Source organism: Panthera onca, chromosome D1 (genome assembly GCF_046562875.1).
Source record: "Panthera onca isolate mPanOnc1 chromosome D1, mPanOnc1 haplotype 2, whole genome shotgun sequence".
NCBI lineage: Eukaryota > Metazoa > Chordata > Mammalia > Carnivora > Felidae > Panthera > Panthera onca.
This window is the reverse complement of record NC_138348.1, coordinates 89,343,554-89,369,531: the sequence shown is the minus strand read 5'-3', so window position 1 is coordinate 89,369,531 and position 25,978 is coordinate 89,343,554. Positions and strand designations below refer to the sequence as shown.

The 25,978-nt window shown below is 36.8% G+C and overlaps 1 protein-coding gene and 1 long non-coding RNA gene across 7 annotated transcripts in view; one reads left to right on the top strand and one right to left on the bottom strand.

Annotated features, from left to right (window-relative positions):
* The window catches only part of ARHGAP32 (Rho GTPase activating protein 32), a 298,544-nt gene that overhangs the window by 58,387 nt on the left and 214,179 nt on the right, over window positions 1-25,978 (bottom strand). For 5 of the 6 annotated variants that reach the window (XM_060605213.3, XM_078432952.2, XM_078432951.2 and 2 more), the window contains one exon: window positions 17,569-17,650. In XM_060605213.3, the coding sequence (XP_060461196.3) occupies window positions 17,569-17,650 (82 nt within the window). Of the gene's footprint in view, window positions 1-2,210; window positions 2,557-17,568; window positions 17,651-25,978 lie in introns of those variants that run through there. The other variant, XM_060605218.3, reaches the window with a different exon arrangement.
* Window positions 20,855-24,966, top strand: LOC132661085 (uncharacterized). Its single transcript, XR_009602033.3, has 2 exons — window positions 20,855-20,968; window positions 24,600-24,966. It is a non-coding gene; the product is annotated as an uncharacterized LOC132661085 (long non-coding RNA).

Genomic DNA, 25,978 nt, shown 5'->3' with positions numbered 1-25,978 from the left:
CAGTTATTATATAAAAGACTCTGACTAATTGTATTTCTAAATACAGCACAAAATGATTTGCATTTTAGCAGAGAAGAGGAGGAGGAAACATGGGGTGGATATAAATCCCTTTCACTAAAGGATTCTAACACAGGAACGACATGTTATATACAGATTAGAGAAGTGTCTCTAATAAGGATTTTAAAATAACCCAAAGGAACTGCTACTATTTGACATGAACCTTAAAAATGAGTACAATTTCAGGAAGATATTTATTTGTATACTCTCTCTTAGAAAAATTAAAATATAATAACTACATATTCTTAGGGATTCAGTAACATCAAAGGTAGAAGGGCTATCATAAAAACTACATGAAGTTCTAGAAACCTGAAAATTTAGAACCTTAACAGTGTGAAAATTGTTTTATTGAAATTAAATTTTTATTAGATTAAAAACAGATTAAATGTAGATTGAAGTGTCATCATATTCACTTTGATGTCATATAATCCTCTGTGCTTTATTAAGCCATGAAGTTTGCTGTTGAACACTGATGTGATCATAGGTCGTTTTTTGTTTGTTTTTGTGGGTTGGGTTTTTTTTTTTTTTTTTTTTTCTTTTTGCAGGAGCCAGAGGGGGAAGGTTCTATATTTGGAAAGCACAGAACTGATAATGAGGACACTTTATTTAAAGACAAAAGTCTTAAAAGCCTGCCTTACAAAAAAACCCTGACCATTAGCATGGAGAATAAGACAGATTTTGCAATCAGACAGACCTGAGGGTTTGAGCCCCCTCTCTTACTACTTCCCAATCTGCAAGCTCTTGAGCAAATTACCTATTTAAGTTTCCATTCCCACAAATACACAATGAGGATGACAGTAATAATACCTACCTGTTAGGGCTACTAGAATGCTTACAGGAAATTGTATATGCCAAGTACTTAACTCAGTAAGTGTCTATAAGCTATTTTTACTACTATAATTTCTCTTTACGTTTGGTCTACAAACATTTAGAGTCCTCCACAGCACAGGGCTGACCAGAACCTGAGTCAGCTTTCCAAAGCAGGCTTAATCGCATGTGGTCGTACCTCCTCAATTCAGAGCTGAAGTCACTATGGAAGGACACACACAAACATGAAAGCACTTTCCAGTCCTTCTGCCTACACTCGTCTTACATGTTAGGTTTACATGCAGAAACTTTAGATTTCTGCTCTCTTCTACTGAGTACCATAGAGTATTACCTAATACTTAAAAAAACAAGTTATGGTCTCAAACCATTATCACATGAGCAACAGGTGTTTTAAAAAAAAAATTGACAATGAAAATGAGCTCTAAATTCTGCAATTCCCCCACTTAATTTTCAAACCCCCGGTTTTGAAAATTAAAATATTGATTCATTTAAATGGTAGTGGAACACTCCTGAGAAGAAAATGTTCAGCTGCTTAACAGGGCTGATCTGTGATTCTGAGAAAACTGCAAATTCCATGCTATAAAGAAAGGCATTTCTTATCAATGTCTAAAGAAACACCATAAATACAGAATTCTACCCTAGTGCTAAAAAAAAAAAAAAAAAAAAAAGAAAACCTCTGCAAAAGGAAAGAGTTAATACACATATTTTAGAAACAAAGATGGTTATCCTTAATAACACCAATAAGGAAAAAAAAACACGGCATACTTAAAGGTAAAAGGGCAGAGGGGTTACTTTCTTATGCCAATTTGAAGAGACTTTTTATACAATGTGCTCAATTCATTTTGGTAAGTCAGTGCTGCCTATTTTCAACTAGTCGATAATTGAAATATTATTAACCCACCAGGAAAAACAGTTTTTTAATGAGATATACTGATTGTTTATTAAGCAAAGTTATGTTCTTTGAGTCACAAAGACTTTTGTGCATTAACCTAAAGTATAGAAAACATTAAGAAATAAGCTGATTTGAAATAGAAAAATGGGTAGTTCCTGAAACTAACTATGAAAGTAAGAACTACAGTGCCCAATACCTATGTGGTACAATCTACTTGAAAATAATTAACTTCAATAATCTACTTTAATAATCGCCTCTCTACAGACATGACAAATACTAAAGCTCAATTACTCAATTTCTGAGTAATTAAAAAATTAACCATCCACTTCAAAGCAACCAAGGAAACCTGTGCCCAAATAAAACGTAATATTTCAGACTCCGTGAAATATTCTGTTGCTGAAGTCAAACATCTGAATAACCGAGATATCCTTACCTCCTGCTGTGGCACAGGTTTTAGGATATTTAAAATGATTCCCAGGGACTGTGCTCAGCAGTGGATCCGACAGCACACAGCAGCTCTACATTCCGTGCAAAAGCATGCAGAATGAACCACAGTCCCACGGCTCGGACCGCATCCACCACAGGGTAACTCCGAGTCAGGTCTCCACAGCACTTTTAGGTTCCAGCTCTGCTTTGGGGCGCCCCTTTCAAGCACTTTCCTTTGCCGGTTTTGGTCCCTACCCAAGGCGAACCGGCTTGTGTGTGGGCACGAGGCTCGCCTCAGGAGCTCACTCCTTCTCTCTGCACACGTACTGCTCCTGCAGCACACAGAAAGGGCCCTGCCCAAACCCACACTCGCAGAACAAGCTTTGCCAGAATAGCTCCACCCATCAACCTCACACAGGTGAGCACTCCTGCTCAGAAAAACACCAGTAGGAGAGTGGCATTTATTACATTTTTAGTCTTGGAGAAAGTTACTTATTCTTTGGTTGTTTATATTTGCCATCTAGATGGGAGACAATGTATCCAAAAAAATGACAGGTGTTTTAGGCCCAAATAAAATATGAATAGTAATTGATCAAGCAGGAAGTATTCCCAGTAAAAGGCTGAATCACTAAAGTAGCAGCAACAAGCTAGGAAAACATTCATTTTTAACATCTTTGCTGGTAATGACCTCTAACTGTGCTTCAACTAACACATAAAACAGGAAAAAAGTATCAGTTTACACTGCCTCTGTGTGAACAACTCTGAGGAACAACACTCTGTTAACCAGAAGAATTGAAAATCCAGAATTAAATTTTCCTGAGTATGACCTCCTTTATAAGGTACCCAAGTGTAAAATTCTTTTTTTCTTAAATTTTTTAATGTTTTATTCATGTTAGAGAGAGAGAGAGAGAGGAGAGAGAGAGAGAGAGAGAGAGAGAGAGAGAGAGAGGAGAGAGAGAGAGACAGCACAAGCAGGGGAGGGGCAGAGAGAGAGAGGGAGACATAGAATCCAAAGCAGGCTCCAGGCTCTGAGCTGTCAGCACAGAGCCTGACATGAGGCTCGAATCCACAAACCATGAGATCCTGACCTGAGCCAAAGTCAGACACTTAACTGTCTGAGCCACCCAGGTGCCCCCAAGGGTTAAAATTCTAACTCTCCTTATATATTCAAGAGATTCAATATTTATACTAAATAACAGTGCACATAGAATTATTTGAATACATCAATTGTAAGAGACTAACATATTTTGCTACAAATGACTTTTTTACAAATACAAATGTAAATCCACATTCAGATATTTGTTTCTAGTAAACAAAATAATGCCACTATGTGCTAGACACAATTCTAAGTATTTCACAGATAAGTCTCCATTATGACCTTATGAAGTTGATTCTAATGTTATTTCCATCTTAGACAGGAGGAAACCAAGGCAGAGGGGTTAAGCAAAAGCCAAGGTCACACAATAGGGAATGTCAGATTCAAGATACCCAGAGTGTAGCTACCATGCCAAAATCTTCTGCTGTTGATCAAATTTATTCTCTCCTTCCTTTCTAAACACAGCTCTGAATATAAAATTATTGATAAATGGTAGGCCAGAGTAAGAAAAACAATGAATTGATGTAATTTTAAAATATGAAAAGCCCCAGAGAATTCCAATATGTAGCAGGAACAAAACATGTTAATTTTTACCAGTGGAACAGCTGTGGATTTATGGATTGTTTGTTGTTGTTGTTGTTGTTGTTGTTGTCGAATAGGAAATGAGGCTTTCAAAGTTTATTCATAGCGGAGAAGGCAAAGCCACTCTTTAAAAAATTGTTTTAACTAATAAACATCCTTCCTCCCACCCTTTCAGAGGTTAGTACTAAAGACAAAGGGGCTGGGTGGGGGAGTAGAGAATAGGAAAGAGAGGAAGAAAAAAGAGAAAGAAGGGGGAGGGGAGGGCCATGCTATAGAAAAGCCATCTGGGGATACTCAGTAGGACTCATAGACCCCTTGTGTTACCTAACATCTAAGCACAGATGGGAACGCATAAATTCGACAACTGTTTGCCGGAGTGCAGGGGAAGTCCATAATTAATAACAGTAACTCTCACCTGAAACCAAAAAGGCTGCCATGTATGCTCCATAAAAATACACAGTAGGAAAAGGAGAGTAGGCAGAAACTGCTGAGCACAGAGTAAGGTCTGTTGTAATCTCATTCACTGCGGTGTGACAGCATCAATTTCCTGGTTTGTATAACGTGCCATTATGTTACATAAGACGATAAAACTGGGAGAAGTTGGCTTTTGAGTATATGGGAATTCTCTGTACTATTTTTGCAACTTCTTCTGACATGAGAAGTATTCAAAATTAAAAATTAAAAAATATGGCTGACTGAAAGCATCATGTGTTTTTCGTTGTTGTTTTTTTTAAGTGTATTTATTTGTTTAGAGAGAATGAGAGAGCATTAGCAGGGGAAGGACAGAGAGAGGGAGAGAGAATCTCAAGCAGGCTCTATGCTGTCAGCGCAGAGCCCAACTCAGGGCTAGATCCCACGAACCATGAGATCATGACCTGAGCTGAAATCAAGAGTTGGAAGCTTAACCGACGGAGCCACCCAGGCACCCAGAAAGCACCATGTTTTGTCTTCCAATGACGGTTTATGGCACAGGAGAGGTCACTTGTTATTTTTCTCTCATATTTAACAAAGTGTCTGGAGGCTCTCCTGTGAGGGGCTAACATGAATCTGTGCGGGTGGTGGCGTTAACAAGGAACTCAATGGAAAGGAACAGCTACACTGTAATCATTCTATCATAAGAATTACCTGTGTTACTCAAACTCTTCACAGTATGTCTGAAAATTCTGCAGGTTTCATGGCCTGAAATATACCCAGAATCCAATCACCTCTGCCCACTTTTACTGCTACCACATTGATCTGAGCCACCATCATCTCTTGCCAGACCCACTACAAACAGCTGCTGCCCGTCTCCCTTCTTCTACCCAGGTCTCCTGTCCTTAACGTGGCAATCAAAGTGATCCTCCAAATAAGGCCAAGTAACAGCTCTGCTCAAAAGCTTCTAATGTCATCCCATCTAATTTTAAATGAAAGCCAAAATCCATACCCAGGCCCCAAAGAGAACTTGACTCCTTTCACCTCCAGACCTCACCTCACGTCACTCACTGTTGTGGTCAAACTGCCTTCCAGCAAATCCTGTAGCAAGCCAGGCATATGTCCAGCTCAGCAGCCCCACATTTGCAGTTCTCGGTCTGGAAAGCACCCCCCAGGTAAGTGCTTTGCTCCCCTCCTCATCTCCCTTCAGGCACTCGAAAGTAACCTTCTAATGAGCCCTTCCCAACCACTCTACCCACCTTTGGAATGATAAGCCCACATGGGCCACATCCCACCACTTCCTAACCCCTGCACCCCTTTCCAGACTTTTCTGCATAGCACTTATCATACTATATAGATTTTACCACACTATACCTTTTACTCCTTTGTTTACCTTTTTCTCTCCTTCGCATCACACTTGAATACAAAACCCCAAAATGACAATATTTGTCTGCTGTGTTTGCTGTTTTGGTCCTAGTACTTAGTATGTACTTCATAAATTCTGATCAATGAATGAGTACTGGAAATGACCAAAAATGGGAACAGCTGCTTTACTTAAGGAGAAGACTGATTAGGGGCCTACACCTAGCACTGGCTAATGGGCATACGGGAGGTCAGGAAACATTTTTGATTACTATAGTAGAAATTGTTCATATTTTTAATTATCAATCAACTGTATTAGAGCAAACATTATATATAAAGGATGCAAACTGGTATAAAATAAAATATCCACCAGTAACCAAAACAATTTAGGTGAGGAAAAAGACATAAAAAGTGAAGAATCAAATTCAAAATAAGATGGCTCATTACTATACACTATTTCCAAATGACGGATACAAATAATAGCTACTGACGGCTAAAATGGAGTCCCTTTTTATTCAAAATATAGTCTTAGGATGAGGATCGTTGAGTCACCTGGGAGTTCATTGGAAATGCAGAGACCCAGGTCCCACCCCAGACCCACTGAATCACAATCCACAGTTTTTAATACCACCTCTCAGGCACACTGAACACACATGAACGTTTTCGAAGCAGTGGTCTAAAGAACCTTCATGAAGAACATAGTAAACATTTCAGCGAGGAGAAAGATCAGAGTCCGAGTACGCAGGGAAACCCAAAGTATACTGCAAGGTAAAGAAACATGTTCCTGACACTAAAGTATAGATAAGGGAAACATTTGATTACAAAGACGAGATAGTTCCAGTTATTTATGGAGCACCTCAAATTCTAGACTAAAGATTTTGTACATAATTCTGGAGCAGAGGGACATTACTGAAGTTTTCTGAAGCTAGGGATTATGAGATAAAAGTTGTATTCTAGGGGTGCCTGACTGACTCAGTCAGTACAGCATGCGACTCTTTTCTTTTTTAAGGTTATTTATTTATTTATGGGGGGGGGGGGGCAGAGAGAAAGGGAAACAGAGATTCTTCATGCTGTCAGCACTGAGCCCGACATGGAGCTGGATCCCAACCTGAGCCGATATCAAGAGTCAGACGCTTAACCAACTGAGCCACCCAGGCACCCTGAGTGTGGGACTCCTGATATCAGGGTTGTGAGCTTGAGCCCCACATTAAGTGTAGAGATTACTTACATAAAACTCTAAAAAAAAGAAGTTATGGGGGCACCTGGGTGGCTCAGGCTCAGGTCATGATCTGGAGGATCGTGAGTTCAAGCCCCACATTGGGTTAACTGCTGTCAGCACAGAGCCCCCTTCGGATCCTCTGTGCCCCTCTCTCTGCCCCTATGCCACCTGCACTCTCTCAAAAACAAACATTAAAAAAAAAAAGTTTGATTCTAGAAATTCATGTTAGCAGTATTAAGACAGAGGAAATAATCATGTGTCCACTGTATGAACCTCCTGTGAGACAGGTAAAGATGAATGAGACACGCTCACCCTTTGTGAGGAGACAGCACTTTGGGAGCAAGTGGCAGAGGTGCCGTTAGACTTGGCCAGGGGTAAACAGGACATGGGGGTAGGGAGAGAGGGGTTAGCAAGCTCTCACAGAGGAAGCAGGTCATGGCCTGAAGCCTGAAACACGAGGAGGATTTCAAGTGGCCAAAATGGGGAGGAGGGCACTTCACACTCTGGGCACAATGGGAGCACTTTGAGGGCATGTATGTTCACAGCACACAGAAGCAACGCCCAGCAGAGTGCACTGGGAGAAAGACGAGAACAGGAGAGCAGAGGAGGAGGATGCCTACAAACGCTGTTACAGAACAGAGTGTGCAGTGAGGACAGACTGAAGGATACTGTTTGGGTTAATCAGTCATGAGAGAGGATGAAGGCTGACTGAAATCAGCCCATTAAGCAAGGTCCTAGAAGCACTTCTCTTCGTCCTCCATTAAACCCATCTTTGCCCCAACTTCTGTTCCGTTAGCATAAGCCTTGTGAAAATCCAAATGTGTTTTTATTCATGCCTATTGTAATAAAAGCTAAACATATTAAATAAATATTTGTTTTGAGAGAGAGAACAATAAACTTCATCTCTACTCAATGTTCTACAGTGGGACAAATTCTGGATTTTGAGTGAATCAACCACAAATGAGTTCATTTATGTCTTGGTACACCACACAGTGAGAGCTACGTTAAGTATTGGCCATAGTTACCACCAGACATCAGAAAATTTCAGCAAATCCCAGTTGTGAACCCTCAGGCAAGCTGTTTAACCTCCCTGAGTTTCCTGGGCTCCATTTGTTAATGCAAGGTGTGGCAGGATACAGGAATACACCCCCTACCCCCAAACCTCACAGGACTGCATCAAGAGTCAAATTCCAATTGACAGAAGGGAAATAAAAGTATCCATAAACTCTCAAGCACTTGACAGATATGTGCCATTATGAATCTTCTACCTGTTTTTCCCTAATGCAGAGTATGAAAATATTATCTTAATCTGTCACTTGCAATGTATTCAGAAAGAAACTTCCCAGGGCATTCTAGTATTTTGGTACAAATCTGTATCTTACATCAATGCCTTCCAGGGTGCTGATTTTAATATCCGATTCTTGAAGTACTGGCCTCCAGAATATAAGGAAGCATATGTTCAATACAATGCTGCACACAGGATAAAAACCTGTACCTACTTTACTTGATACAAAATGTCTGGTCAGTGACATGTTAAGGAAACATGGTTACAGAAGAGGAAAGTGCTACAAACTCGAAGAAAGAAAACAAACAATCCAGGAGCAAACAGAAGAAAATAAAGGAAAAAACTATAATTAAGCAAAGTTGCAAGTAAAACAAACAAAGCAAGACACTAAAGGACCAATTCCCTAAAAGAAGAAAATAAAGAACTTTTTTTAATTTCAAAATTATGCTACAAATTTAGACTAATTTGTTACCTTATAAACTACTTCTTACCATAAGGATTTCATCAGTATTATATCTAATTACTAAGTTTTTTCTCGAAATGAAAGCCTCAGCTACTTTTATGTCTGCTAATCAAAAAATTCAGCTGTCGCCCCCCCCCCCCCCAAAAGCCAAATATTTATAATGCAAACTCCATTCAAGTGGCATCCAAAGAGGCTCCTTCTCCCATCATGGTCCCAGGAAAACTACTATAATTCATTTGTCTTAGTGGTATACTGTGAGATGTTGGCATATAGATTTTACCAACAAATATTAATTTTGTATCTACATAAATCTAGTTTTTGACACTCTGGAATTTAAATGACATAAGAGTGGATAAATATAAATCAATAAATACTACAGCTGACATTTATTAAGTATCCAAGGGCTTTAGATGCCTTATCCCTAATCTTCAAAGGGATGTTGCCTCACTTTTTTAAATAAGGGAATTAAAAGTCAGAGAAGCCAAATGTAAAATGTGGCACAGGGATTAAAACTTGAGGTTGGAAGCCTATGCTCTTATCCCTTCAACTGTGTTGTTTTCACACATGTATATAAATTAAATATCTAAATTAAACCTACTGTCAGAAAATATCTATGTTATGGGGTGGTTGCATTAAGAAAGACCCTTGGAAATCACCTATTTGGAAAGGATGGAGTTAAGGAGAGATACAATCTATTTTTTCATATTCTATAAAGTAATACTTTTTTATTGTAAAGGGGTTGAATAATACAGAAGCAAACAGAGAAAAAAATTAAATTTCTTTTGCTGATGTCTACAATCTCATTCCCCTTTCTAGTTGGTATATATCCTTCCAGATCATTTTCTATGAATTTACAATGAGATTATTCTATGTTGTGATTTGCTTTTTCATTTAACAATAAATCACAGAAAACAATTCCATATGACTTTCTTTTTAAGGGCTGCAGAATATTTCACACACATAAATAGATAGGGAAGTATCTATTTTGAAACTGTGATTTCCAACATTTGAATATTAAAGCAACACTGCAAAGAATATTTATCTGGATGGGAGATATATTTAAAGAATGAAACGTGACCAATTCAAAAATGACAAAGGACTTGAACTGGGATTTCTCCAAAGAAGATACACAAATGGCCAATAAACACATGAAAGGATGTTCAACATCATTCCATTTCTGTATGATCACCACCTGGATCCACAGAACACTGCTAGCACTCCAGAATCCTCTCTCCTACCCATCCCAGTCACCTATCCCCTTCCTCCCGCCCAAAGTTAACTGCTATTCTGAATTCCAACACCACAGAACCATCTTAAACTCTGTGATTCTGAACTCTCTCCTCATCTATGTGGAATTATTCGGCGTATGTATGCATGTACGTATAGCACGCTTCTCTCACTCAACACTTATTTTTGTGAGATTCACCCATATTGTGGCAGACAGCCAGAACTCATTTCATTTTCATCGGTGTAGAAGAATCCGTTCGACGAATGTGCCTTTATTTGTCCATCCCATTATGAATATGCCTCTGGTTTTTCAAGTTTTTTGACAATTAGGACTAAGGTTGCTATAAACATTCTATATTGACCTAAGAGTGAAGCTGCTGGACCCCAGGGTATGTGTCAATTTCAGTATGTAATACCAAACAATGATTGTCCCACATTATCTCCCATCAGCAGTGTGAAAGAATTCCTACTGATGTATATCCTTGCCAACCTTTGGCATTATTATTCTTAAATTTTAACCTCTGGTGGGTATGTATTAAAGAGTCAATGAGATTTCAGTTTGCATTTCCCTAAAGACTGATGACGTTTCCCATCTTGTCATACGCTTATGAGCATTTTGGATATTTGTTGTAAAGTACCTATTCAAGTTTTCACTTAATTAAACAAATCATTTTATCGGTCCCTTTCTTACTGATTCTTTACACACTTTAGTTATGTGACCTTTGTCAAATATCTTTCTCATTTTGTGATTTGCTTTCTTCATTATCTTAATAGCATTTAAGATCAAGTTCTGATCTTTAATTCAATTTAATTATTAAGCTTTTCAGTTAAGATTACTGCTTATGTTTATCCCGAGATCATGAAAATAGGTCATGAAGATACTCTACTGTATTATCTTCTAAGAGTTTTATTGTTTTGCCTTTCACATACAGATCTGTAATTCTCCCAGAAATGATTCTGTATACAGGGTTAAATAAGAATTGTATACACTCATACACACACACACACCCCTGAAGGTGACCTAGCACCATTTATTGAAATAACTGTCCTTTTGACATTGCTCTGCAAAAAAGTATCTATATATTCACAGGTTTGTTTCTGGACTCTATTCTGCTCCACTAATCTATTTGTCTGTCTACCCTTGAATTAATATCAGTACCTTAAGTGAAGTTTTAACAATAAATCTTGATATTTAAAATAGTAAGTTTCCCCACTTTATTGTTCTTCAAAATTGTCTTGGGATTTAGGTCTCTGCATTTCCATAATTATTTTAGAATCAGTTTAGAACCAGTTGTCAATTTCCACAAAAATTCTAACTCAAAACTTGGGGCATTTATCAGTAACTCTGCCCTACTGGGCTCTGAGCTCCAATTTTTGTTCTCCTAGGACTACTGTGCCTTTCTCTACTCTATCAGTAGATACCCTAGGGGAATAAAGTCTCCATATACTGAAGTCTGTCTTCAGGATGTCCTTTTTCTGCTTAACCTCAGCTCAGTAATTGTTTACTGCCTTATTAACTCTCCAATGCTTCAAAGAGATATTTTTTTTTATTCCTGTCCAAATCTTCTGTGTTCAGAGCAAAGGCTTTATCTAAATTCCCTTGTCCTTCGAGTTAAGAAGAAAATAAGCATTGCCCTGCTTTTCTCTTACCCTCTCTCCCTACTTTCCTTTCTCTCCCCTCTTCCTCCCCTAACCCTTTTTCTTTCTTTCTAGACAAAAAGGTGGATAATGGAAGAAATGAGGAATCCCACTATGGAAATTACAAAAAAGACAAAATATTGATCCAAGAAATAAAATAAGGGGCACCTTGGTGGCTCAGTCAGTTAAGCGTCCGACTTCAGCTCAGGTCATGATCTCAGGGTTTGTGAGTTTGAGCCCCACGTCGGGCTCTGTGCTGACAGCTCAGAGCCTGGAGCCTGCTTCGGATTCTGTGCCTCCCTCTCTCTGCCCCTCCCCTGTTCGGACTCTATCTTTCTCAAAAATAAATAAACCTTAAAAAATGTTTTTTAAAAAAGAAATAAAATAAGAATTGAAGAATTTATCAGGTGGGCTTAAGAGAAGCCTACACAGAAGAATAACTGAACTTTAAGAGAGGTCAATAAAAGTAAACTGGAAAGAGAGGGTGTGTAAGACAGTATCAAAGAGTGTAACCAATCTGTAAAGGAAAAGAGGAAGAGCAACGATTGCACAGAAGAAATACTGTAAAGATAATAGCTGAGAAAACTAAAACTTGAAGAAAGATATCAATAAATAAATCCAACTGCTCCATAAGCTACAAGCAGGATAAACACACACAAAAAACTACGTATGCTTTCCCTTCTTCTTCCCCCCACCTCAACCTCACCTTCTCCCATCAAACTGTAACTGTGATGATTCAACTGCCAATTTCTTATGGACAAGCTTCTATCTTTCTTCCTCTTTTCTTTCCTCTTCTTTTCTACCTCCCTCTCCCACCTACTCCCTCCCCCACCACACCTTCTTTTTCTTAAGGCAACACGGATACTTGTTTTCTTGATCAGGACATGGTGACTCAATGATTTTATTTTTACATACACAAATAATTGAACATATTGAGAACATTAAGAAGAACTCCGAAGGGAAAAATTTTCCTATTGCCCTTGTTGTGTAATAATATAGGGAGCTTTAAATTTCAGCCTCAAACTATAGCTGCATCTTTCAGATTTGGCATCTAACAGTAACAGATGGCAATGTTAAAAATAAATAGAACATTCAAGTTGTTTATACTGTAGGCAAAGACAGTTTTAAAGTGTGAAACAAGCCTGAGGCTAACAGAATTCACATCATCCTTTTCGAAATATATTAAGAATCCACATTTCCTTATGCCAATCCTGCAATGCTGCTCACAGAAGATAAAATACTAGCTTTTAAAGGTGTGCTGGCATTATAAGTCATCACTCATTTAGAATTAACATTGTCCTACAGGTCTATTAATAGACACTTGTCTTCCAGAACTATCAATACCTGATTAACTTTCTCAAGTTTTAAAGCTTCTGGAGCTTATCGCTATTAGAAATGTCACTTTCTCGTTCAAAACATGAGAAAGTATTCAATTGACAAAATTGAATACCAATATTAAGCTAATTTTTAAAACTAAGTTTGCAGGATATCTCTGAGGCAAAATATCAAAGATGATATTTAATACCTAATAAGTTAAGTGTATACAGAAGAAATGCATATAAAAATAATGCATAAGAGACAACAATAAATTTTTGATGTTGAATTTAATAACTTCAAAATAATGATACAAAAAACCATGGTCATCTTAACAGATCGATAAAAAGTACTTGACAAAGCCAACATCCTTTCATGATAAAATCATTGAAGAAATTAAGAACTGAAGGGTGCTTCCCCAATCTGATAAAGGGCATCTATGAAAACCCAACAACTAACATCTTACTTAATGGTTAGTTAAGAAATGGATGTTTTCTCCTAAGGTCAGAAATAAGACAAGGATGGCCATAGTCTTGCCAGGGAAATTGGACAAGAAGAAGAAATAAAAAGCATCCAGATTGCAAAGGAAGAAGTAAAAATATATTCACAGATGATTTGATCTTGTATATAGAATATCCAAAGGAATCCACTAAAAAAAAAAACTATTAGAATAAACATTTCAACAAGATTTCATGATTTCATGATTAATATACAAAATTAATTGTATTTCTATGCATTTGCAATGAAAAAGAAAATGAAGTCAAGAAAGTAATTCCATTTACAATAGCATCAAAAATAATAAAAATAAATTTAACAAAAAAATGCAAACATACACTCTGAATACTACAAGACATTGAACAAAATTAAACAAGCTCTAAATAAATGGAAAAACATCCCATGTTCATGAACTGAAAGACTTAATAAATACTGGTAAGAGGATAATACTTCCCAAATTGATATACAGATTTAATATAATCCCTATCAAAATCCAGCTGACTTCTTTGCAGAAACTGACAAGCTGATTCTAAAATTCATACGGAATTGCAAGGAACCCAGAAGAGCCAAGTCAATCCTGAGAAAGAATAAAGTATTAAGAGCAAAATTTGCCACAAAACAAACACATGCTGACAGCATGGAGCCTGCTTGGGATTCTCTCTCTCCCTCTCTCTCTGCCCCTACCCTGCTCATGCTCTCTATCTCTCCAACTTAAAAAAAAAACAAAGAACAGACATATATAGATCAGTGGAACAGAACTGAAAGTATAAAAATAAACTTATATGTCCAAGGTCAATTTTCTGCAAGGGAGTCAAGACAATTCAATGGGGAAGGAATAATCTTTTTTTCAAAAAATAGTGCTGAGACACCTAGATGTCCAATGGAGTTGAACCTTATACCAGACACAAAAATTAACTCAAAGTTTACTAAAATCTAAGACCTAAAACCATAAACTTCTTAGGAGAAGATATATGAGTAAATCTTGACCTTGGGTTAGGCAAAGTCTTCCTACATAAGACATCAAAAGCATAAGGAACAAAAAAAGATAAACTGAACTTCATCAAAATTAAAAAAAATTTATACTTCCATGGACAGAATAAAGACAAGCAAAGACAACTCACACAATGTGAGAAAACATATGCAAATCATATTGTCTGATAAAGCACTTGTATCTAGAATATACATAGAATACTTAAAGAATATATAAAGAATGTATATAAAGAATACTTGCCAATTAAAAAATGGGAAAAGGATATGAATAGACATTTCTCCAAAAACATGCAAATGGCTAATAAGCACATAAAAAGATACTCAACATGATTAGTCATCAGGAAAATGAAATCAAACTCCCAAAGATACACCACTTTGTAACTACTACGATGGCAATAATCAAAAACACACTAACAAGGATATGGAACAACTGAAACTCTCATACACACTGCCAGGGCGTATTGTAAAAACTACCTTGTAAAGCAGTCTGGTAGTTCTTCAAAGGTTAAACATAGAGCTACCATATGACCCAGCAGTTTTACTCCTAGATATATACTTGAGAGATGAAAATATATATATCCACACAAAAACTTATACACCGATGTTCATAACTGCATTATACATAATAGTCAAAAATGGAAACAACTCAAAATGAGTGGATAAAATATGGCCTCTCCATACAATGGAATATTACTTTAGCCATAAAAAAGAATGAGATTCTGATACATGGATGAACCCTGAAAACACTGTGCTAAGTCAAAGAAGCTAATTACGAAAGACCACTATTGTATGATCATGAAAGGTCTGGAATAGGGAAATCTGTAGAGACAGAAAGTAGACTAATAGCTGCTTAGGGCTGGAGAAGAGGGATGGGGTTGAGGCACCTCTCTGCTAAAGGGTATGGGATTTTCTTTTAAGTTAATGACGCCATGTTTAAAAAAAAAAAACAAAAACCCTACAGTCATCACAACCACAAATTAACATCTACTGAGCAAGTACCCACTGAGAAAGTTTTTTAGTAATTTTACCCAAAGAAGGGGAATTTAACAGAGGATAAAATGTCTTGAAAAGAGACTGAGAGGAGAAAGCAGGAAAAGACCTCTCTGACCTCAGCCGTAGTAATCTCTTACTTGACACATCCCCAAAGGCAAGGGAATTAAAAGCAAAAATGAACTACTGGGACCATATGAAGATAAAAAGCTTCTGCACAGCAAAGGAAACAACCAACAAAACTAAAAGGCAACCAACGAAATGGGAAAAGATATTTGCAAATGACATATCGGACAAGGGGCTAGTATCCAAAATCTATAAAGAGCTCACCAAACTCCACACCCGAAAAACAAATAATCCAGTGAAGAAATGGGCAGAAAACACGAATAGACACTTCTCTAAAGAAGACATCCAGATGGCCAACAGGCACATGAAAAGATGCTCAACGTCGCTCCTCATCAGGAAAATACAAATCAAAACCACACTCAGATATCACCTCACGCCAGTCAGAGTGGCCAAAATGAACAAATCAGGAGACTACAGATGCTGGAGAGGATGTGGAGAAACGGGAACCCTCTTACACTGTTGGTGGGAATGCAAATTGGTGCAGCCACTCTGGAAAACAGTGTGGAGGTTCCTCAGAAAATTAAAAATAGACCTACCCTATGACCCAGCAATAGCACTGCTAGGAATTTACCCAAGGGATACAGGAGTACTGATGCATAGGGGCACTTGTACCCCAATGTTTATAGCAGCACTCTCAACAATAGCCAAATTATGGAAAGAGCCTAAATGTCCATCAACTGATGAATGGATAAAGAAATTGTGGTTTATATACACAATGGAGTACTACGTGGCAATGAGAAAGAATGAAATATGGCCCTTTGTAGCAACATGGATGAAACTGGAGAGTGTGATGCTAAGTGAAATAAGCCATACAGAGAAAGACAGATACCATATGGTTTCACTCTTATGTGGATCCTGAGAAACGTAACAGAAACCCATGGGGGAGGGGAAGGAAAAAAAAAAAAAAAGAGGTTAGAATGGAAGAGAGCCAAAGCATAAGAGACTCTTAAAAACTGAGAACAAACTGAGGGTTGATGGGGGGTGGGAGGGAGTGGAGGGTGGGTGATGGGTATTGAGGAGGGCACCTTTTGGGATGAGCACTGGGGGTTGTATGGAAACCAATTGGACAATAAACTTCATATATTGAAAAAAAAAAAAAAAAAAAAAAAGAAAGAAAAGAGACTGAGAATCCTGTCTCAAGTAGAACTGTAGAGAACACTGTTTTGAAGTATTTTTCTCTACTAAACAGTAAAAGTAGTCTGCCTAAAAATTTAAAATTCCTATGAGAATTCTTAATCTTCTGTGAAGAAACAAGCTTCAAAAGCATATTACCTTTACCTGAATACTATAAGCAAATATGATTTGATGTATGCTTGGGGGGCAGAGGTGGGGAAATACTAAATAAGCTTTTCCCCCCTAATTTTTATATATAGGTCCTAACCCTAAAAGATACTTTAAGGAAAATATTACAAATAAATTCTGAGGCCCAGCAAATTTTTCTTTTTCTTTTACTGCGGGCAGAGTATGGAGAAGGGCAAAGAAAGGTGAAGGGAATATAAGTAGGAGACGTAAATCTGATTACTTCCTCTTTCCTCCAAAATCTTTCAGTCTTTGTTTTTGTTTTCCTTTAAAAATTTTATATAACATTAAAAACTTCCAAGCTAAGTATTCTGTACAATCTACCTAGATTAAATCACCCCAATAAAAACAAGTTTCCATTTTGATTTTCACCCCCTGTAACACTGCTTTATTCATTAAACAATCCACATATTTATATAGCACTATAAATATACTATTAAGTAATGAGAAATGCTGTTTAAAATAGTTTTGATGTTCACAATCATTGATAAAATATACATTCCCTTCATTTATTAGTTTCCAGCTAATCACATCATTTGTGTGAGTTCTTTAAACCTGTTATTTTCATCATTGTGTTCATCAATAAACTATATCCCTACTATATAATTATAAAAACAAATAATGACAAAGATTAATGGAACAAATAGTTGTTTGAAATTATCTAAAATGTTGATGTATCTTTGTGAAATGATCAATAAAGAAATAAGAATATTTTAAAACTCAAAACCACCTAAAATTAAGAATGCATACATATCATGTCAATAAATGGCAACAACAGCAAAACAAGCTATGTGCTTGACTAAAAGAGAAAACCTGTTTCTTCAAGCAGTTGATAAAAATCATCACCCTGATGAAAAAGTGTACTCACCTGGTTTTGGCACTGAGTTGGTCACTGACTGGGGGACTTTCTGATTAATTAACTCCACGCAGTGTCCAGGAAAGAGACCCACCTAAGGAAGAAAAGCAGCAAAGAGAGGATTCTAAACCAGAGAGCAGACCAGTGTGTGAACAGTGCCAATTCAATTCCAGTAATATACTCCACAGTCCCTCCCAAAGGATTCTATTATTCCAAGACTCTAAATCACAGATGATACCAATTACACAAATAATAAAACAATCTGTTGCTATGTGTGTACAGGGTTGTGTTTTATTCGTCCAAATATCTAAGTCTGCTTTTTTAGTTTTAGCTTTTAATTTACCAAACTTTTTTTTTTTTACACCATTCAAATATGCAGTCTGAAACCAAGCTAAGCAAGCAGTACCTATAATTTTTACCTCTTAATAACTTACTTTGCTGAAATTTCAACCTAGTTGTGTTGGTATCTCCACAGCCAAATTTTATATTTGTCTTCTCTATAATTAAAAAAAATCAACACTAAACCACATTCAAATTTTTTTGGAATTTTCTTCTCATTTCTCCCACAGGTTTCATGAAAAATGACAGGACTAAAATAAATTGGTGAAACAACACTCATTTCACATCCTGCTGTTGTGAAAGAGCTAGTAGTGTGTGAAAACGTGGGAAAGCAAAAGAGAAGAAAACAACCAAACTCAGCAGTAGTGACAGACTCTGGCTTTGACAAACACACCACTTTGACCTAATCGCAGAACTGCTCATGGTGTTAGATACAGAATCCTAAGAAGTTATATTAGGAAAATACTGAGATCACCCACAGACCACCCAGATCACACAGAGATACTGGATAGCCAATAGAATAAATACAGAGATAAATAGCTTGGAAACAAAAGTAAAAAGAAGATCTTTGCCAATATTTATAGATGTTTCCTTAGATAGGAATATAATCAGGCTACCATGCAACAGATGTTAAAGCTGAACATGAAAACTACATCACTTTTACATCCCTCTGTTGACAGACTCGGGAAGAATGGAATGGTCTTCCAAGAGTTATGACTCATCATGAAGTTCTGAGCTGTATAATTTCCATCTGTGTGGGATTATTTTCACATATGCATTTGCTGCATTCTTATTTCGATTTCTGGATCAATATTCCATGGTAGTTCTTAAGAGTATGAAGATGTAACCAGTTATCATGAGTTGAAAAGGGGTTTTTAACAAGTTATCAGTTTGTTTAAAAGCTCTCTGATTTGGGGATTCTTAAAGTCCCTATGCATTGCCTTCCAAAACGATGCTTTGTTTTACTGGTGAAATTTCATACAATATTTTATTCAACTTCCTATTTAGCCAAACAAGTAGAAATTCTTCCAAGATCGATTAGAACCAGATAAGACTCACCTTGAAAAACCCTTCTCATTCTTTCTTACACAAACCCATTATGAGAGGTTAACAGTGCAGCCTCAAAGGTAAGAGTGCTTGGGTTCAATTCTAGGTCTGCTTACAAGATCAGGTTCGCAACCTAGCCTCTGTTTCAGTTTCTTCATCTAAACAATGTAATAGTACCTAGCTCCTAAGTGTTGTTATGAGAACTAAATGGATCAGCATAAGCACAATGCATATAGTTAGCACCCATTAAATGTCAGTATCCAATAGTTGGTTACCAGAAGACCTTGAAGGCTCCAGCTCCTCCATTAAATGGATGACACATAATACTTACCACCTTCTGCACATACAGACTTAAGTTTGTTTCCTGCCTATGAAATATCATTCTTTCCATAAAATTAGAATTCATTTCAACTTATAAACATTTTCTGCAATTTTCTAGAGAGAAAAGACCAGGATCTAAATAAACTTGGCCCACCTACTTACTAGGCTCTGTGATCTGGAGCAAATTAGTTAACATCTGTTTCAGTTTCTTAATTTGTGAAAATGGGGATAACAGGAGTGCCTGGGTGACTCAGTCTGTTGAGTGTCCAACTTCAGCTTGGGTCATAATCTCAGGGTCGTGAGATCGAGCCCTGCAGCAGGTTCCACACTAAGTGTGCAGACTGCTTAAGATTCTCTCTCTCTTTCTCTCTCTCTCTCTCTCTCTCTCTCTCTCTCTCTGTACCACCCTCTCCCCTGCTCACACATGCTTTCTCTGCAACATAAAAAAATTTTTTAATAAAAAAACAGGATAATATTAGCTACCACAATAATTTGTATGAAAGCACCTAGCCCAATTTCTAAACATGAATATCTTTCAGCAAATAAAAACTAGTTTTTTGTCACTTCCTAACAAAAACTGAACAAAGTTTAACGAACTTCTTTGGGGAACTATATAATATATATCAGTTACATTCGTACCTTTTAAATTTGTCTCCATGCATTAGCTTTAAATATATGAGTAAGCATGCTACTGTGTGCTATGTAAAGGTCCATGGTATGTTCCTCTACTGCCTATCTCCAATCCCTGCTCACTTGTCTCCCTTTAATATAAAGTATATTACCATCAGCTAAATTATATATTCAGTGCCCACACTCCTTGCATGCAGGTGTAGCCACAGCATGTGTAAATACAGCTCTATTACCACTATTCTGTTTCCTTCCTCTTGTTTTGAAGCCAGGTATCAAGATTGGATCTGTAGTGGCCATCATTTGACCTTAAAAGAAAAGCCAAGAGAATCTTAGAGATTTCTGCTTAGCATTAGTTAGCTAACTCAACAGCCATCAATCACTTTTTCTGTTCACTTTTTTGTTTCTTGAAACCAAAAGCATTCCTAGTTAATAAGTCTTTTAATTAGAAGAGTTGACTCTATAAATTTGTGAAAGGCAAATAGATTCTATTTTCCTATTATAAAATTTCCATCATAAAAAATGAAGTTGTGTTCTATTGAAAATATACACAATAACGTAACCTTAAGAAAGAACGTAAGTAAAACTAAAAATATATTTAATGAACATTTACTTTTCTGATTCATACTGAAACTAATATTTTACCAAATATCAACAATTCTGGCAAACTCAAAATGTCAAATGTTAAAAGCGACTGGAACTCTGATAATATGATTTATGTATGAACTATGTCATCCTGTGTCATAGATTATTCTTTCTGCAGCAGTGACAATTTCTAAAGCTCTAATTTATAGGACTGAGATGGGTGAGGAAAATTGGGTATATTGGGAGGGGCCAAGATGAGTTTCAACTCCAGGAATAAGAAGGAAGAGAGAGAAAAGACCAATCTATCTAGAGATAGTCCCCCCACCTTATCCACAGTTTTGCTTTGTTTGTTACCCGCAGTAAACCATGGTCTGGAAGCAGATGATTCTCCTCATGACGTCACAATGCCTACATAATTCACGTCACTTCATCTCATCACATAGGCATTTATCATCTCACATCATCACAAGGAGAAGGAGTACAGTACAATAAGGTATTTGGAGAGCGAATCAGACCACATTCGCATAACTTTCAGTATATTTTTAGAACTGTTTTATTTTATTATTTTTGTCAATCTCTTACTGTGCCTAATTTACAAATTAAACTTTGCCATAGATACATATATATGTATAGGAAAAACCTAGTATTTACAGGGTTCAGTACTATCCATAGTTTCAGGCATTCTCTGGGGGAAAAGGGAGGACTACTGTATATCTTAAAGTGTGCTGATAAAGCTAAACAACTGGCTCTCCAAGAGGAAGGGTCTTGATTTATAGTGTTTGCCAGAGTCAGTGGCTGGTGTCAAGACCCGGCGGGTGTCAAGCTACCAACAAGACACAACCAAACGCAATTGCAAAGAGATGCACAGTAGCCTGTTAGGTCGTATTTATACCACACAGAACACTAGGCAGAAATACCCTCAAGAGCATAGGTAACAGTAAAATATAGTGAAATAATTATAAATAAAGTTTTAAGTATTTATTACCTTTGTTTTTAATACAATTCATTTAACTAAAAATTCATAGGCTTTAATTTTTAAAAGCAGCTGTGTTTCACAGTTGTACCACCAAATTCCTAAAAATTTCACGACCTGCTCTGGCTCACCACTAATCTATACCTACACACTGGGTCCTGTGCCTGTCGTAACCCTAATAGCTCCTGGGAATAGGTTTCAGGCAGCTTGACCAATACATGGCTTCCTCTCCAACTGCAAGTGAATAAGGAAAGACCTAAATGCAACAGACTGCAATCTGAATCTTCTGACCTTCTTCTACATTGAGGATGGGCTCACACAGTAAAGGAAATAGGTTTGGTGACAAAAGTCAATGTACTGAAAAAATATTCTGGTACAACTTAGAGGGAATGTTGGATAAGAAACTACTGTCTTAAAATAAGGCTGGAGCTTTGGTAACAGTGAGAATAGAATGAAATCACTGCTTACCAATGGAGCCTAATCCTAACTATAGTCTCTCTGAGGCAACTAATCAAAATCTAACAGGAATTTCAACACAACAATGTGCTTACCACTGATTTTTTTTAAAAAAATCCTATTCTAATGGTTGATTTATGTTAATTAATGGCTAGTGAAAGTTTAGGACTTAGCATAACAAAATATTTTTTTGTATTAAGCATAGTGAATGAAGTCACGCTCTTACTTCCAGAGATATACCACAGATTTTTCATCAATGTAACTATGTGGCCTCAGAGAGTTTCTAATTTTTCATTTTCAGACTACAATTTCCTATCTTCCCAGGTCTCTAGTGTTCATATATTCCATGACAAGAGAAGTTCAAATTCAGAGATACTGCACCCCTTTCCTCCCTATATTTCCCCACGAGGGTACCATCTCCCCTTCCAATCATTTGTTTTTACTACTCAGTATGAATCTGTGATTGATCATTTGAACTTTAAAATATATCAGTATTTGGGGCGCCTGGGTGGCTCAGTCGGTTGAGCGTCTGACTTCGGCTCAGGTCATGGTCTCACAGCTCTGTGAGTTCGAGCCCCACATTGGGCTCTATGCTGATGGCTCGGAGCCTGGAGCCTGCTTCGGATTCTGTGCCTCCCTCTCTCTCTGACCCTTCCCCGCTCACACTCTGTCTCTCTCTCTCTCTCAAAAATAAATAAAATCATTTAAAAATTTTATTTAAAAATTTAATAAATAAAAAGTATACCTTTATTTCTTTTATATGTGAAAAATACTGACTTCTTTGAAATTGTTTGTAGGTATTGTTTGTATATTTCATTTCAGAAATCACATGGAAGGATTTTAGAAAATATTTATTATAATGAGGGGGGTGTGTAAGTTTGAGGAGTTTAAGAACTACTGCTCTAAACCATTTTGTTAATAATTTCCATGAAATTGAACGTTTAAATATCATTTGGTAGGACATATTCTGATGCTATAAATTATCAAAAGGCTATGAAGAAACAAATTTATGGTATCAATGGCAGTTGCACTAATAAGAAAAATAAAAATAGGAACAATACAGAAGATAATTTAAGAAAATTTACATATTTTTATGATCCAAGGGGGAAAAATGCAAAATTGGAACTCACCAAGCTTGTGAACTGGTCCTGGCTATACCATTATGTACTGTCTTGGTGAATCAGAATCTGCACAATTTATCTAAATCTTTTTGTCTCTAGATTTCTGTAATTTTTAAATGACAGGTTAGGACGAGATGACCCACTATCATTTTTTCTACAAGGAGACAAGTAGAAGCCACTACCAGTTCATTAAATTACTATTGTGATCTATTCGTTGCCCAGAATACCTAGGATTTGATCTAAGCTCGGATAAGAAACAGCAGAATAACAATGGGCAAGTTGTTTAAACCCACATGCTTTAGTTCTGTCATCAGCAAGAGATGATAATAGTACCTTCTTCACAGAGTTATAAGAACTAGAGATTGATGGAAAGCACTTAGCACAGCACATTTAAGAAGCACTTCATTTGTAGTATAATATATTCCCTCTTTACTTGAAATTATTTAACATTACCGATGAAAATTTATAGTATATGATTTCCTGAAACTTAACTAGAGAGGAAATGTTGTGCCTCATTTAATAGTGAGTAATGAAAAGGCGTAGCTTTGGATGCCATATATAAATAATATGATCTTTTTGTAAAGGAACAGGTAAACTTCGCCCCTCTGTTAAACTAGTATGGGGGACAATGTTCCCAAATATCTTCCTTTAGAATAAAGAATACTTTTTTGAAAATAAGTTACCTAGAACCATATTAAACTCCTGAGCTAAAGGACCTTTTTATTGTCCATGAATTGCTTCTCTGATGTTTGTACACAAAAACACTAACATGACATTTGGGCTAACTATGAAAAATAAAACAGCTCATCCTTTACCACGTTGTAGAGAGCTAAGAGAACGCAAGCTGTATAAAATTCTGTCTATCTCTAAGTGGTATTCTATCCATTAGGTTAACTATGTCCCAAATGTGTTTTAAGGAAGATTTCCTGGGGGGTAAAGAGAGTATTTGCTAAACTGTGTTTAATTTCTTCTTTTATCTGTGCATAGGATAAACAACGGGAGGCCACTTGGTGATTCTCACATTTTGTGCTGAATAACTATCTGAATAACTTGGTAAAATTCAGATTCCTGTCCCCATTCCCCAAGATTCTAATTGGTAATACCTCACTTTAACATGTTTCTCAAGTCATTCTGATGCTAGCTACTCCCAGATAAAACTCTGAGAAACTGCCTAAACAAATACTTCTCAAAGATATTGACATTTTATATTTGTGTTATGTCTTTTACCTAAGAAAAAAGGCTCCCCAGATACCTCACCTCTTATTTCCAACAAAACTCCACAGCCAGGCACAAAAGCTGATGCCATTTAGTTTTTAAAATAAGGGAAAAAAAATAGTTGTGTTGGGTTTTTTGTTTTTGTTTTTTTTTGCTTTTGTTTAAGTACATTCTATGATGAAACACTTCAGAAAACAAAGGTAAAAGATGATACACTTTAGGAAACAAAGTAAAAACAGATTTCAGAATTTCTATAGTTAATATAATTTCACACTTCCTACTCTGAGAAGTTTAAGAAAAGAAACAGAGTCACGGTATAATTTAAACACATGGGTGAACTAATCCTTCTGTTCCCACAGCTAAATTATGGTCTAAAACAATACATGGACCAGAACTTGGAAAAATGCTCAACTTTATCAACCACTGGCTGAGTAGCAGTTTACCTACTACCTACAGCACACAGTGAGCACTGTTTCTGGGCAACACCTGAACCAGAATCACATAGATAAAAATATGGTCTTATGCCTCATCCCACCATCACTGAAACAGAATTTTTGGGCTTCGGTCCTGGGACTTTATATTTTAACAATTTCCCCCGGTGATTTTCAAGTACACTAAGGTTTGAAAATCAGTGGTGAAGGAAAAGTAGAAGCAATTACTGGTAATAGAAGAATGAAGATAGCAGCATAACACCCTTAAGTGTATTAATAAATCCTATAACTTGGACTTTATTTGCAAATTATGACAACAATTTAATACCACTATGCACCTATTAAAATGGCTAAAATCCAAAAAAACCTGAGAACCATCAAATGTTAGTGAGAATGCTGAGAACAGCATCACTTGCTGGTAGGAATGCAGAACGGGACAACCACTTTGAAAGACAGTTGGTGGCTTCTTACAGAGCTAAACACAGGCTTACCATATGATCCAGCAACTGCACTCCTTCATATTTACCCAAAGGAGCTGAGGTCTTATATCCACACAAAAACCTGCACATGGATGTTTACAGCAGCTTTATTAATAACTGCCAAAAACTGGAAACGGCCAAGATGTCCTGTAATAATTGAATGGAAAAATAAACTCTGGCACATCCACAACAATGAATATTACTGACAGAAAAGGAATTCTCGAACCACGGAAACACACAGAAGAACTTTAAAGGCACACTGCTAAGTGAGAGAAGCCAGTCTGACTACGTACTGTATGACCCCAACTATATGATATTTTGAAAAAAGGCAAAACTGTGGAGACAGTAAATGATTAGTAGTTCTCAGGGGTTATGAGAAGAGAAGGACAAAAAGGTAGAGCACAAAGGTTAGGGCAGTGAAACTACTCTGTATGAAGCTGTAGTGTTCATACATGTAATTAGGCATTCACTAAAACGCACAGAACTATACATCACAAAGAGTGAACCTTAGTGTAAACAATGGGCTACGGTTAATAATAATGTACGAAATTTGGTTCATTAATTGTAACAAAAAAGCAAGCCCCCAAATTATTTTAATCATTGTGGGGCAGGATGTGAAACTGACATTCTGTATTGTATATATCCAAATATTCTGTATCCATGTGATTCTGGCCCAGGATCTAATGATCCTCAGACAACTCTTTTAGAAACAGTACTTATTCTATGCTATCTGTAATCTTTGCAAATCAGCTGGTGGTCAGTAAAGATCAGCATTTTGCCAATGCTATACAATGAATTTGTAAAGCAAGATGTTAATAATAGGAGAAG